General features: G+C 57.3%; 1 protein-coding gene across 1 annotated transcript in view; it reads left to right on the forward strand.

Annotated features, from left to right (window-relative positions):
* Nucleotides 1-15,143, forward strand: part of CELSR1 (cadherin EGF LAG seven-pass G-type receptor 1) — a gene marked incomplete at both ends in the record, with an annotated part of 153,691 nt that overhangs the window by 96,113 nt on the left and 42,435 nt on the right. Inside the window, 4 exons of the mRNA XM_080704752.1 lie at nt 10,698-10,855; nt 12,084-12,247; nt 12,656-12,781; nt 14,407-14,573. Coding sequence (XP_080560878.1) covers nt 10,698-10,855; nt 12,084-12,247; nt 12,656-12,781; nt 14,407-14,573 — 615 coding nt within the window. The remainder of the gene's footprint in view (nt 1-10,697; nt 10,856-12,083; nt 12,248-12,655; nt 12,782-14,406; nt 14,574-15,143) is intronic.

Here is a 15,143-nt window from a genome sequence, read left to right on the forward strand (position 1 = left end):
CAGCAGGGGTTAGGACACGCGTATCAGTGAGCGGCTATTTAATAGGACCCTGGGGAAAACAACAGCTCCCGCCTGCCTTGGCCAGGGGTCAGAGAGACTCCCCTGGAGCCAGCTGTGCCCGCCAGAGCTCCCAGGACGGCCTCCTGGCCTGCTGCGGAGGTGTGCGCCTGACTTGGACAGCGTGGCGCATGGGGGCAGGGGGCGTGCTGGAGCAGGTATGGGCAGTGTGTGGGGGTGAGGCTGGCGCTGGCAGGAAAGGGGGTGCAGCTGTAAAAGAACTGCAGGGCCCTGGTGTCAAGGGAACATCTCAGACCGTACCAGTGCGCACATCCAGGCTTGGGTCTCACTAAGTCGGGTCTCACAGGGTCTCATGAAGTTGTGAGGGCCTCGCTAAGTTGATGAGGCTGGTCTTGAACCTGTGATCAGCCTCCCAAGTACTGGGGCTATGCTACTGTGCTCTGCTTTCAAAATAAAACATTCAATGAAAAGGACTTTTATTTATTTTTTTTGTTTTTGTTTTTTGTTTTTTTGGTGGCACTAGGGGTGGAACCCAGGGGCTCTCTACCTCCGGGCTGTACTCCCAGGCCTATTTTATATTTTATTCGGAAACAGGGTCTCACTAAGTTTCTGAGAGCCTCACTAAGTAGCTGAGGCTGGCTTCGAACCTGTGCGATCCTCCTGTCTCAGCCTCCCAAGCGCTGGGACTACAAGCGTGCGCCACCACGCCCGGCAATGAAAAGAACTTTTAAAGCTACTCCAAAATATATGTATACATAGATCCCAACCAGGTAGAGGTGCACAGAATCTCTCTTTTGCTTTATATAATTGAATGTACAATTTAAATGATCTCAAAAAAAATTTTTTTTTGTGTGTGTGTGTGTTATTAGGAATTGAGCCCAAGGATATTTTACCTCTGAGCTATACCTCTAGCCCTATTTTATTTTTCATTTTGAAATAGGGTTTCACGAAGTTGCTGAGGGCATTGCTAAGTTGCTGAGGCTGACCTCAAACCTATGATCCTCCTGTCTCAGCCTCCCAAGTACCAGGTTACAAGCATATGCCCTCATATCCTGCTTTCAAAATAAAACATTTAATGAAAAGAACCTTTAAAGATAAACAAAAATATGCTAGTGTATACATGCTGTTTTTCCAAAGGGTATCCCTACTCTCTCCAAAAAAATAAAAACCACGCCTGTAAATAATACCTACCAACTTGTTTAAAGTAGATCACACTCTGCCCATGGCGTGGTGACTCAAAACACCAGATATTGCCGGGCGTGGTGGCTCACGCTTGTACTTGGGAGGCTGAGACAGGAGGATTGCAGGTTCACAGTCAGCCTCAGCAACTTAGTGAGGTCGTCAGCAGTGTAGTGAAATCCTGTTTCAAAATAAAGAATAAAATAAAAAATAGGACCAGGGGTGTAGCTCGGAGGTGAATGCCCCTGAGTTCCATTCCCAGTACCACAAAAACAAACAAAATAAAGAATAAAAAATAGGGCCAGGGATGTAGCTTGGAGACAGAATGCTTCTGGGTTCAATCCTCAGTACCGGGGGGAAAAAAAAACAAAAACAAAAACTCAGATATCCATTATCCCATTACTCTTTGTAACGCCATGGCGTGGCCAGTGTTCAGCTGGGGGCGTGCTCTAGGACGGCCTCGCTCACAGGTCCGGGGCGTTAGGGTGGCTGCGGGGCTCTGGCTGTTTGTGTGCATGGGGTATTCTCAGCCACACCAAGGCCTGCGCCCGAGCTCCAGGGCCTTTCAGGTCCCCTCCTGCCACACTTGCCGGTGTTACCATCTGAGTCCTGTGGCCGGCCTGCCTCTCAGAGCTCTGAGGATGGCGCTTGGGAGCTGGGCAGCCCCCAGGCAAGAGTGGACACCGGGATTGGGGGACAGGACAGCGACCCCTCTGCTCAGAGTGTGGGCACAGGGTGGGGACCTGTGGGAAGACAGACACGAGCCGAGGCGGCTCTGTGCCCGTTTATGCCCTTCTGAGCTACGAAGAGCGCAGAGCCAGCCAGGGCTCAGGGTAGGAATCGATTGTGATTTTTCTTTTACGAATTTCCTGTTTCTATAAGTGAGATTTACAGAGCACACAGGGTGAAGAAACTAAACGCCCGAGCTGTGCGTTGAGCATTGGGAAGTACATAAAACCTTTATGACCAAGAAGACAGCTACGTGGGCTCCTTACGCTGGCCGCCTCTGCACAGGAGCCCCGCGCCCAGGAAGGGAGCCTGGTGTTTATAGACCCCAGGGGTCTAGTTACCATGAAAGCCCGTTGTCCGGGTCTGAGCCCCCAGGCGGAGTGTGAATTGGTGTTTCTTTCCTGGGATGTTTCCTGCGCGGGCAGCCGCTCCCTCTGGGCCTGGCAGGTGTTCTGTAACTATCGAGTGTCCATGCCTCCATGCCGGCGCATTCCGCGGACCCCCAGTGGGTCCTGGGATGGTGTCTGAAACCACCCTTATCCTTCATCTCCGCTTGGAATGCGAAATGGCTTCCTTGAAGGTGAGCGTGGCAGGTAACCAGAGCCAGCCAGGGGGCCTCAAGTGGCTGGGGAGCCGTGAGAGAGGTGACGGTGTGCCCCGCGGTGGAGCCCGCCCGGGGGGCACCCTCAGCCTGGTGGGGGGTGGGGGTGGCGGGTGGGGGTATATCTCCCGGTTTTCCTTCCTTCTGTCAGTTGGCAGAAAGTCACTTGCCATGGAAACGGGCAGGTCCCTTGTGTCCCATAACCCTGTTGTGGAAAGTCACCAGGGCCGGGCAGCTTCCTGCCTGCCGGGCGGCGGCTGTCTCCTCTTCCCGGCCCACCCTTCGCACGCACTCCTGGGGCGGTGTGCTGGCCCCTGCTGCCCTCCCCAGGCCGCCCTGTCCTGGTCTCTGCTGCCCCAGCACCGGGGCGACACCCACCCATTGACTGACACCCACCTGGTGCGGGATACATTACCCTATGTGACCCCCACTGCGCTGAGAGGAAGAGGTGGGGAAACTGAGGCAGCGGGGGCCAGAGCGGGGCTGAGCCGTGGCCCCAGCACCTGTCCTCCACGGGTGCACCCAGTGGCCCTCGTGTGCTACTCAGGGATGCTTCGTGCCCCCGGGTCCCGACTCCCTCTCCCCTGGCCTTGCCACCTCTGTCCCTCCAAGCCAGCCTCCCCCTTGCACAGGCTCTGAGCCACCGTTCGGTGGTGTGCAGAGGAGGGAGGGCGTGCTGCTCAGAGAGCTGGTCAAGGGAAGGGCTTGCGTCTCTCTGTGGCCGCCCAGACTCAGGACAGCCGGGGCCCTGCAAGGCCCTGACAGGAGCCAGCCAGGGCTTTGTAAAGAGTGTGTTAGAGGATGTGCAGCTCTTACACGTGCACAAAGTCGTGTGTCTGCGTGTGTGCATGTGAGGGTGAGCATCTGTATGACAGGTGAGCGGGGTGACTGTGGGACCCCCGGCCCTCGCAGGTTGCGTGTTCCTGGGCGTGTGGCCGTGCTAAAGGGATGCCTGCTTTTCACCCATGGCGCTCGCTCTGATTTCTGAGCTTGCCTGGTGCCCACTGGGATAGCCGAGCTCGCATTTTTGCCGGGAACCACTTTTCAGAAGAGCGTGCCTGGGCTTAGCATTAGTGTGTTACCTGTCTGGGTTGCTGGCAGGTGACGGAGTCAGGGCACTGGCCACTCACTCAGCCAGGGCTCTGTGGAGGGAGTCGGGGCTGTTGTTCAACTAGGGATAACTCAGCTGGTCCCTCTCGGTGGTCGGCCAGCAGCCTGATGGCCCAGTGGGACCATGGTCACTTAGAAGAATTCCATAAGGATAGGTGGAATCCAGGCATGGTGGCACATACCTAGAATCCCAGTACTTGGGAGGCTGAGACAGGAGGATTCCAGAGTCAAGAACAGCCTCTGAAGCTGGGCGTGGTGGCGCACGCTTGTAATCCCAGCATTTGGGAGGCCGAAACCAGAGGATTGCGGTTCGCGGACAGCCTCAGCTACTTAGTGAGGCCCTCTGCAACTTAACAAGACCCTGTTTCAAAATAAAGAATAAAAATAGGGTAGGGGGTGTGGGTGTGGCTCGGAGGTCAAATGCCCCAGGGTTCCATTCCCAGACCCGCAAAAAAAAAAAAAAAAAGAAAAAGAAAAGAAAACAAAAAAACAGCCTCTGAAATTTAGCTAGACCCTCAGCAACTTAGCAAGAACCTGTTTCAAAATAAAAAATAAAAAGGGCTGGGGGCATATTAAACCCTTGAGTTCAATTCCTAACACCCCCAAAAGAGTTGGGGAGAATAAGTAGAAAGGAGACATATGGGACACCACAAGAGGGGCCATATTTAAAACTTCAGATTTAAATTATACTTTCACTTGATTTAAAACCCCAGATCTAGCCGGGCGTGGTGGGCACGCTTGTAATCCCCGCGCTTGGGAGGCGGAGACAGGAGGATGGCGCAGGTTCGAAGCCAGCCGCGCTGGCGTAAGAGACCCTGTTTCAAAAATATAAAATAGGTCTGGGAGTGTAGCCCGGAGGAAGAAGGGCTTCCAGGAACCCCAGTACCACCAAAAAAAATAAATAAATAAAAAAAAAATAAAACCCCAGATCTAAGTTTTGCCTCCGCATGTTTTCATCATAAGCAACACCGTTCAGTCAATTATCAGACCTTATCCTCAGGCCCATAGATAACCTCTCTCCTGACAAACAGATCCGACAAGTGCTTGTGCTGAACAAATAAAAGTTTTTATAGTTCGTTTTTAGGATGTGATGACTTCTTCTGTATACCACACTCCTGGTAAAGCCCTCAGTGTTACACAACTGGAGCACTGTTCAAAAATCACAAAGCAGAAGCCCCCCCCTCGACGGGGAAGTTAACAGAGATTTTTTTCACCAGAAACAAACAGGAAAACAACCCTTTGTAGGTAACGGTCAGTATATCAGGTAACCAACACAAAAGACTTAAAAAATCCTCTCTTGGATCATGTCTGTACACCATAGATTTTAATTTTACATGTATAACTATGCCATGCTAGCCAGGCACGGTGGCACATGCCCCTAATCCTAATCGGGAGGCTGAGGCAGGAGGATTGGAGGTTCAAGGCCAGACTCAGGCAACTGTTGCAAAACTCTTAGCAACTTAGTGAGTCCCTGTTCCAAAACAAACAATAAAATAGGGCTGCTCAGAGGTAGAATGTCCTGGGGTTCAATCCCTAGTGCCACAAAATAAGTAAGTAAATAAATAAGTAAAGGGAGTGAGGGTGTAGCTTTGAGGAAGAATGCCTCTGGGTGCTACAAACCCCAGTACAAAATAATAATAATAATAATAATAATAATAATAATAATAATAATAATAATAATAAATACAGTGTGTGTGTGTGTGTGTGTGTGTGTGTGTGTGTGTGTGTTACTGGAGATTGAACCCAGAGACATTCTACCTCCAAGCTACACGTACCCCACCCCTATTTTTTTTTTTTTGGTGGTACTGGGGTTCCTGGAAGCCCTTCTATCTCTGGGCTACACTCCCAGACCTATTTTATATTTTTTATTTGGAAACAGGGTCTCTTAAGCCAGTGAGGCTGGCTCCGAACCTGCGCAATCCTCCTGTCTCCGCCTCCCAAGCGCGGGGATTGCAAGCGTGCCCACCACGCCCGCCTATTTTCTTTTATTTTTGAAACAGTCTTGCTAGGCTGCTGCGTCTCACTACTTGCTGAGGCTGTCTTCGAACCTGCGACCTCCTGTCTCCGCCTCCCAGATATTGCTGCTTTCTCTGAAAGTCAGTCCCGCACGTCACTTGACCTGCCCTTAAATCCCTTTCTGCAGCCCGGCGTGGTGGCGCACACCTGTAATCCCAGTACTTGGGAGGCTGCGACAGGAGGACTGCAGGTTCAAGGTCAGCCTCTGCAACTTAGTGAGGCTCTCAGCTAGTGAGATCCTTTTTCCAATTTTTTTTAAAAAGTGATAAAGTAGGCTGAGAATGTAGCTCGGAGGTAGAATGCCCTGGGCTCAGTGCCCAGTACTGGGGGCAGGGGTCACTTTCTGCCATGGTACTAGGGACCCCCACAGCCTGAGTTGGAGGTCTGCCTCACTTGAGAGACGTCCTCGGGACCCTTTCCCGTGCAGAACTGAACACAGCCTCCAGGGGCGGCAGTACCTTCCCAAGATACACACTGCCCCGTCTTATGGGAGGAGCTCCAGAAAGGGCTGGGCTCTTGTTTTTTTTTTTTTTGTTGTTGTTGTTTTGTTTGTTTGTTTTTCTGTGGAACTGAGGATTGAACCCAGGGGCATTCTACCTCCGAGCTACACCCTCAGCCCTATTTTTTAGTCTTCATTTGAAAACAGGGTCTCACTAAGTTGCAACAGGGCCTCTCTAAGTAGCTGAGGCTGACCGCGATCCTGGGATCCTCCTGTCCCAGCCTTCCAAGTACTAGGATAACAAGCGTGCGCCACCACGCCTAGCCTGGACTCTTGTTTTTTGTGAAATTCAAGAGAAATAACTATAGCGTACTTTGTGTGCTTAGTACTGAGCGCCGGGCTTTACATATGCCAGGCAAGCGCTTTACCCAAGCTTCAACGCCACCACCCGCTTTTCCACTGAGGTAGGCATCACTGAGTTGCCTAGCTTGGCCCTGAACTCGCGATCCTCTTACCCCAACTTCCTGGGTTGCGGGGATTCTGGGCGTGCACCGCCGTGCCGTGTATAGTATAGCTCAGTTTGCGAGGTCCTGAGCGCGGGCGGCTGACCTGGTTGACTGAGGAAAGCGGGTGAGGTGGTCCATGCTGTGTGCAGGCCCGGCCAGTGGGTGGCCGACGCAGCCAGAGTGGCCCTGGGGACTGCCACCCACCTCCAGGGCCAGCACTATTCTCAGTTATTTTCTCATGAAAAAACTTCAAACCCCAAACTGTGCTGGATTCCGGACAGGCCAGGGCAGCCTCACCCCAGTGCGGAAGCTGCCTAGCCGCGTGGCTCTCGGGCCCCCAAACGCTTACTGAGTTTCCGTAATGGCGGTACCGGAGCGCAGCAGACCTGAGGTGGGTGCCCACTCATCTCGCCCGGACTCGCGGCCCCGTCACTGGCCCTGGGATTCTGTGGTGCTGTGGGGACTTGTGTTCTGTGGGGAGATCACAGGAGGACCTTAAGGAGAACCCAGGACCGGCCTGAAATTCTAGCCTCCGCCACTAGGCTCCTCCCGTCCAGTCTTATGGCCTTAGGGAGAACTTCCCTTCACACAGACTGAGTGCCAGGGGCGGGGGTGGTGGGCAGGGGTGGCACCCAGGCCCACGTGGCCCAGGGAGGTCACCTCGGACATGCACCCCAACGGAGCCCTGCTGTGGGGGCCTTGGGAGTGGAGAGGGGTGTGTGTCAGGATGCACCTTCTCCCTGGGACCCGCCTACTGAGCCCCCGCCCTCTGGTGGCCTCTGGGAGAGCCCGTCCCCGGTGCCCCGTCCAGGGCGCGGTCACCCCACGGTGTTGGAGGAATGACGGTGCAGTCAACGCTCAGTGCTGCGCTTGACTCTTTCTGAACATTCCAGGAATCCAGCCATCTGCGAAGGCTTTGATAGCAGCGTCGGTTAATCATCCCTGACACCGAGCGCGAATCCATTCTCGTCCCCAGGCTCGCCCTCCCGGTGTCTGGTTTCCTGGGTGTCCCCCGCAGCCTCCCGGGCTGTAACCGTACCCCACAGGCTCTCAGGCAGAATTGTCTGCAGCACGTTAAAAGGCTGCAGAAACGTGAGCACTTTGGGAGCACCAAGGGCTTTTGTGCACAAAAATTCCCCGTGGCTGCTTGGAGCTCTGAGTCAGAGCCAGTAGAGAGGGGCCTGCACGCAGGGGAAACGCGGAGGGGACCCAGTGACGGCTAGTGCATCGTAACCTGCTCCGGCCCTGTGGAGGGGCGCAGTGGCCCTGCGCGGTTCTCAGATGCCAGAAAGAGCAAGCCGGAGGCTCCGTGCTTTCCCGCCCCAGGAGGTGTCCTGGGAGCAGGGCAGGCGGCAGGTGGAGGGAGTAGGTGCTCACCCTCCGGGCTCTGAGTAAAGCAGCCCTGTTTGCATTACACCAGCACCCGCCTCTGGATTTGAACTCTGTTCACCACCCCCAAAGAGTGCTCCAAGCTGTTAGCAGTCTCTCCTGCCCCCGCCCAGCCCCTGGCAACCAACGGCGTGCCTCTCTGCTCTGTGGACAGGTCCGCTCTGGCCAGCGCTGGTGCGTGGGGTCCAGTGCGTGGCCTTGTCCGGTCCCTTTCGCTCTACCCTGCCCCAGGGTCCACCCACATGGTGCCGGGCGTCAGTTGGTTCCTCACGCCTTTTCACGGCTGAATGGTATTTCATTGTGTTGCAGCTGGACCACAATTTCTCTCCCCATTCGTCTGTTGGTGGGCTTGTGGGTTGTTTCCGCTCCATGGAGCCCTGAGCAGTGCCGCTGCGAGTGTGCACGAGGCGGCTTTTGTGCAGGTCCCTTTTCGGCTCTCTTGCCGTTCTTCCTCCCTTCCTTCTTCTCTCTCTTTCTTTCTTTGTCCTGGGGATTGAACCCAGGGGCATTCTACCTCCCAGCTACACCCCTAGCCCTATTTGTTATTCTTTATTTTGAAACGGGGTTTCACTACATTGCAGAGGGCCTCACTAAGTAGCCGAGGCTGGCCTTGAACCTGTGCTCCTCCTGTCTCAGCCTCCCAAGTGCTGGGATGGCAGTGCGCCCCCACGCCCGGCTCCCCAGTCTTTTCCCTGGTTGCTTGTGCTCGATCCCTAGCGCTGCTGACCAGTTGCAGTTTTGTAAATAGCAGCTTGTGCACTAGAGCCTCCCCATGTAGGCGCTAATTATGTCCTTCCTCCCGAGGCCTCACGCCCATCCCCAAAAATGCAAATTATATGCTGTGGAGATAATACGGAGCTCACATCCTTCAGGACGGGACCTAACACTTAGGCATCCCTGATGGGCACGTCCACAGGTTTCCAGAGCAGCCCGCTGTTTACAGAGCAAGAAAACAGGTTATTTTTTATACTCAACTAGCTCTGTCCTAATGCAAAGGTAAAACCCTAAGGAAGTCGCTTCTCAGACCTGGTGATTTCATCTGCTGATTAAAAGATTCTCCCTGAGCGAGGGCAGCGGGCATGGGAGCAGCCTCCCTGGGATCTACCGAGGAGAGGCTGCCGTGTCTTGTGTTGATATCAGCCTCAAAGTCCCTCTAACCCAGAGAGGTCGGGTGTTCCGACATCAGTTCTTATCTCGTACACAGAGAAACGGAGGCACAGTGGTGGGCCTTGTTGAGGTCAGCTGATTGGACGAGGCAGAGTAGAATGCTTAGCTGGGCGTCCACACACAGCCATGCAGGTGTGTGCCACGCAACAGAGATTAAACCCAGGACGGTTTACTTCTGAGCTATACCCCCCAACCCTATTTTATTTTTTAATTTGGACATAGAGTCTAAGTTGCTATGGCTGGCCTTGAACTTGCGATGCCCCTGTCTCAACCTCCCAAGTACTGGGATCACAGGTGTGCTCCACCACGCACCACCAAAGGCCCGGGTTGGGAGACAAGGCCTTGCTGTGTTGCCCAGGCTGGCCTCAAACTCCTGGGCCCAGCGGTCCTCCCAGCTCCGCCTCCTGGGTGCTGGACCATGGACAGCGCCTCTGTGCCCAGCTTGGCCCATCGTTTTTAAGGCTGGGGGAGGAAGGAGCACTGCTTGTCCCGTGCCGCGCCTGAGGCCTAGTGGCTCTGCCTTCAAGCTCAGTTCTCTCTGTAGCCACCATTGAATTCAGGCCTTGGTGTCAGGTGTGCAGAGGATGGAGGAGACCCGGCTGCTAGGCGCAGGGCCCAGCCTCCTAGCTGCCCGCTTGTTCTGTGGCTGGTGGGTGCAAAGTAGCCGCTCCTTCTCCTGAGGCAGGGTGCCTGAGGACCTCTGGTGGCCATCCCCAGGGTCCTGAGAGGGGCCCAAGACTGGCGAGGGCCGCCCTGGGAAAGAGGGCACAACCCTGGATAGCAGTAGGGAGCGTCTTCCAGGAGCCACGGCAGGGAGCCGTGACAGGGGCGGATAGGCTTGGTGTGGGGACACAGGGCGGTCGACTCCAGGCCAGTTAAGGGGAGGAGGGTGTTGCGTGGTGAAGAAAGCAGAGTATCAGAGGGACTGTGGGCACCTGGGGCGTGGCTGGGCTCCTGGCCTGGACAGGGAGCCGCGTGCTGTCTTCAGCAGCGTCCTGTGTCCCACCCCGGGACTCCGACGGGGTTGCCAGCCCAGCCAGGAGGCTCAGGATGGGAGCCCGCTGGGGTGTGGACGGTGTGTACAGTTCTGGGGCCACAGTGATGAGCCCAGCTGGGCGCAGCCCTTAGACCTTCTCCCCACCTGGGAGCGAAGTCAGGCCGAGGTGTGGGCAGAACCTGCTTCTGGAGGCTCGGTGGCGGCGGGCGGGGCTCCTTCCTGCCTCTCCCCAGCCGGTGGGGTGGCGGCTGGCGGTCCTTGGCCATCACACAGCCACTCCGACCTCCCCCGCTTGTCACCCGACATTCTCTCTGTGTCCCTGTCTTCTCACACAGACACCAGTCATCTTGGCCTGGGCCACCTCCCCTTGGGCGCCTCCTGACTCTAGCAGCCCCATTTGCAATAAGGCCACCGAGGTTCTGGAGAGGACGTGAACTCTGGGCAGCCCCATGTCCCCTCCTCTCCTCAGGGTGCTGTGCCCCAGGGTCCCACCCAGGGTGCCGAGGGAGGCCGTGCTGACGTGTTCTGCGGTCTCTCTCCCCACAGCCCAACATCGGCCGCCTGGGCCTGCCCCACGGGCCATCCGGAGAGAAGGTGGCCGTGGTGACCGTGGACGACTGCGATACTGCGGTGGCCGTGCACTTCGGAAGCTACGTCGGGAACTACAGCTGCGCCGCCCAGGGCACGCAGAGCGGTTCCAAGAAGTGAGCCTTTCAGGAGGGCCCGGGCACTCCCCCCACCCCCGGGCCCCTGGGAAGGCCAGGACAGCCCCATGGTGCCCCCACCCAGCCCAGCAGCAGATTCCCCACCCATGATGTGTTAGAACCTTCTAGAATGAATCCCCTTAGCAGTACCTGTCAGAAGAGTGGCCAGGACAGCCCAGAGCTGTGACAGCAGCTTGCTGACCCAGCGGCCACCCCGCTCCGTCTCTGTGGCATCACATCGTCCCAGCAAGGTCCAGTCCTGGCCTCCCAGACTCCATTGGGCAGAGGTGGCCATGTCTCCTTGCTGGCCCGAGATTCCCTAATGCTCGTTCTAACCAGGGACAAAGAAGTCCTGGTGTGGCCATTCTGATCTTTCTTTTCTTTTTTTCCTTTCTTCTTCTTCTTCTTCTTTTTTTTTTTTTTTTTTTTTTTTTTTTTTTTTTTTTTTTTTTTTTGCGGGTCTAGGGATGGAACCCAGAGGCATTTGACCTCCGAGCTACAACCCCTACCCAGTTTTTTATTCTTTATTTAGTAGCTGAGGGTGTCCGCGAACCGCGATCCTCAGGTCTCAGCCTCCCGAGTGCTGGGGTTAAAAGCGTGCGCCACCACGCCTGGCTCCCGTTCTGACCTTTCTATAACCCAGTGGACTTGTCGTGGACTCGTGGCCACGTACACGTGAGCGGCGTGCTGGGACGCCCTGGACAGTCACACTGGGCACCTGTCTCTCCCGGCGATCTGGTTGATACGCCCTCAGCGTGATCAACCACCACTTTACCCAACCCCACCTGACTGTTCTGCTCTTGGAAGCCTGCTGGCGGTTAGAGCTCTGCCTGGGCCGTGTAGCTGACAGGGTGGAGCCAGGGCTCTGGCTGCTTACCTCTCTCTCCTGGGGGGCCTCAGCGGCCGGGGGAGGTCGAGTCCCCGTTTGGCGTTGAGGTCTCTCACCATCTCAGCCACTGACCTACCAGGGCAGGCGCGGCTCAGCACGTGCTCACCGGTTAACCGGGAAGAGCCGGTTTGTCAGGAAGCCATGCAGGCACGAGGAAACCGAGGACCGGCGGGCTGTGAGGGTCCGTGGTGGCCCAGAAGCAGGGCCGCCTTTGTTCTGACCTATGGTCGCCAGCCTCTGGATCCGCCTGCCTGGTTGCTAGGCGTTTCCGGGCAGAGGCTGAGGCCGGGCCTGGCTGCCGTCACCGCCTGTTGTCACTGAGGTGGCTCTGCCCCCCAGGTCCCTGGATCTGACAGGCCCGCTGCTACTGGGCGGCGTCCCCAACCTGCCGGAAGACTTCCCCGTGCAGAACCGGCAGTTCGTGGGCTGCATGCAAAACCTGTCCATCGATGGCAGGAACGTGGACATGGCTGGATTCATCGCCAACAACGGGACCAGGGCAGGTGCGTGGGGCCCGGGGGTGTTTGGGGGGAGGGTCGCGGCCATGTCCCTGGGGAGCCATCTTTCCCCTAGAAACCTGTTCCCGGTCGCGGGCAGCTCCTGGGAGCAGCCCTGAGCCTGGGCTCATCGATGCGCTGCACTCGGTCCCTGGGCCGCGCGGGGATGGCTGCTGAGCTGACCATTGGGCAAACGGGGCCACGCTCCCAGGGGTTTGAGCGTGTCGCCGGATGGACAGGCCAGCTGCTGCAGCGGCCTGAAGACTGAGCCTCTGGGAGTGGACAGAGCGCGCCCCACCACCTAGCCCCACGCTCTCACCATGGCCGGGAGCGCCAGGCCCTTTTCCTTCCGCCCACATGGCTCCAGGGCTCCTCTGGCCTTCCCCGCACCGAGGCCTGTGCGCTCTTTTCCAGGCTGCGCTGCGCAGAAGAACTTTTGTGATGGCATCTGGTGCCAGAACGGGGGCACCTGTGTCAACAGATGGAACACCTACCTGTGTGCGTGTCCCCTTCGATTTGGCGGGAAGAACTGCGAGCAAGGTGAGGGGGTGCTGTCGCAGCCCCCACCACGATGGCCCGGAGGAGACACGCGGGCCGCCACCCCATAGGATGGCCGGAGCGGGGTGGGGGGGATTGAAGCCAGGGCTCAGCGCCTGGAAGCAGCCAAGCGGGACGTAGCTCCTACTCTGAGCACTGAGGGTCACGGGGCAAGGTAGGCCGTGGGCGGGCAGTTCCCAGGCCCAGATTGCCTTCCCCAGGGCCCTCCAGCCAGCCACTCCTCCACTGGACTGTGTCCTAGGCAGGTACAACCCTCAGTCCTCTGCCGCCCCTGCATCTGTATGAGTGACAGATGCTGGGAGGTTCGAAACCACCCATAAGACAGCTACACACTATTAAGCAGGCATTCTCATTTTTAAAATTGGCGCTCTTAGCTGGCACATGCCTGTAATCCCAATACTTGGGGTGTGGGGTTGAGACAAGAGGATTGCAGGTTCAAGGCCAGCCCAAGCATCGTAGTGAGTCCTCGGCGATTTAGACTGTTTCAAAATAAAGAATAAAGCAGGGCAGGGGTGTAGCTCAGAGGTAGAAACCCCTGTAACACTTACACACACACATATACACAGATGCTCTCAAAACCACAAGGGCTGGAGTTGAGTGGGATCGGCTTGGGGTGCCCCAGCCCCAACACCCCAGGTTCTCAGCTCGCCCCAGCAGGTTGAAGTTTCTGTAGCCACCCACTGGCCCCCAAACCCAAGGGACATGAGGCAGCACCTGTCCTTCAGCCGCAGCCCATTGAGATGGCCAGCTGGGCTAGAAAGTTTCTGCCCCTTAGGTCCTGGAACCAGGGCTCCTTAACCGTGGCCCGCGCGCCCCTGAGGCTCACCATGCTCTGCCGCCTCCCTGCTCTGTCCACTGGGTGTGCCCCCCCCCCCCACCCCTGTGCAGTCTCTAAGGTCTTATGCAGAGACTGCGGGGCCTCACGTGGCAGGATTAGAGTGGGGCTGCCGGTAAGCAGAGCTTGGCGTGGTTGGCTAGTCCTCTGGCTTTCGGCTTTGCCTGCCCCATGGGTTCTCAAGATGGCGCAGTCTGCCCCACCCCATCCCTGCCTCCACGGCCCCGTCATGATCTGGTAGTGCTCTGTTACACGGCGGCTCTTCCACCTCTGTGCACGTCATGTGTGTGCCTAGGCGTGTCACGGTGGGCTGGGCTGTGTGTGCACAAACACACGTGTGCTACATTCACTGTAGGCTCATGCTGTCCCCACCAACGGGCTGCCCTCTGGGACCCAGCTCCTCTCCCCGGGCCCCAGCCCTGCAGGTCAGCTGGGTTGACAGCCCTTCCCTCGGGTCCCAGATCCTGAGCCAGCCCCTCTGCTTCTTGTCCACCATGAGGCCCCCTTTCCGCTCCTTGGATGGATGGAAGGCCTCAGGCCTTGACACTTTTCCAGGAATGACTTCTCCCCAGGAATGACTGTGTCCCAGGGTCAGGCCGCTACATTCGGAGGGTCTGACACTACAGATGCACGCCCAAGGTGGGCTTTGTGTGAAAATGAGAAGGACCAGGATCTGCCTCCGGGGCTGACCCCATCTCCTGCAGCTAAAAAAGATGCTCAGAGTCCCTCCTGCCCTGGGGAGGCTTCTGAGGTCCCCGGCCTGTGTCCACAGCCATGCCCCACCCCCAGCGCTTCAGTGGCGAGAGTATCGTGTCCTGGAGTGACCTGGACATCACCATCTCCGTGCCCTGGTACCTGGGGCTCATGTTCCGGACCCGGAAGGAGGATGGCGTGTTGATGGAGGCCACCGCCGGCACGTCCTCCAGGCTCCATCTCCAGGTGAGTGGGGCCGCCCGCCGCCCGGGCACTCGCAGGGAGGCAGGTGCCTAAGAGAGGGAACCAGGCGTGGGGGCTTCCCGGGGCGCCTCCAAGGGCGCCTACCACTCACCCCACCTCCTCCCAGCCCGCCCTGGGGCTCTCCAGCTAGAACGGAAAAGGGGGCCGTGAGGAAAGGGAAATGTGAGCGGCCTTCTCCAGCTGCAGCACAGTCGTGCCATTTAGGGAGGGGACGCACCGGGCGGTGTGCAGCGTCCATTTAGGGAGGGGACGCACCGGGCGGTGTGCAGCGTCCATTTAGGGAGGGGACGCACCGGGCGGTGTGCAGCGTCCATTTAGGGAGGGGACGCACCGGGCGGTGTGCAGCGTCCATTTAGGGAGGGGACGCACCGGGCGGTGTGCAGCGTCCATTTAGGGAGGGGACGCACCGGGCGGTGTGCAGCGTCCATTTAGGGAGGGGACGCACCGGGCGGTGTGCAGCGTCCATTTAGGGAGGGGACGCACCGGGCGGTGTGCAGCGTCCATTTAGGGAGGGGACGCACCGGGCGGTGTGCAGCGTCCATTTAGGGAGGG

The sequence above is a fragment of the Muscardinus avellanarius genome, assembly GCF_963383645.1.
Source record: "Muscardinus avellanarius genome assembly, chromosome: 11".
Classification (NCBI taxonomy): Eukaryota; Metazoa; Chordata; class Mammalia; order Rodentia; family Gliridae; genus Muscardinus; species Muscardinus avellanarius.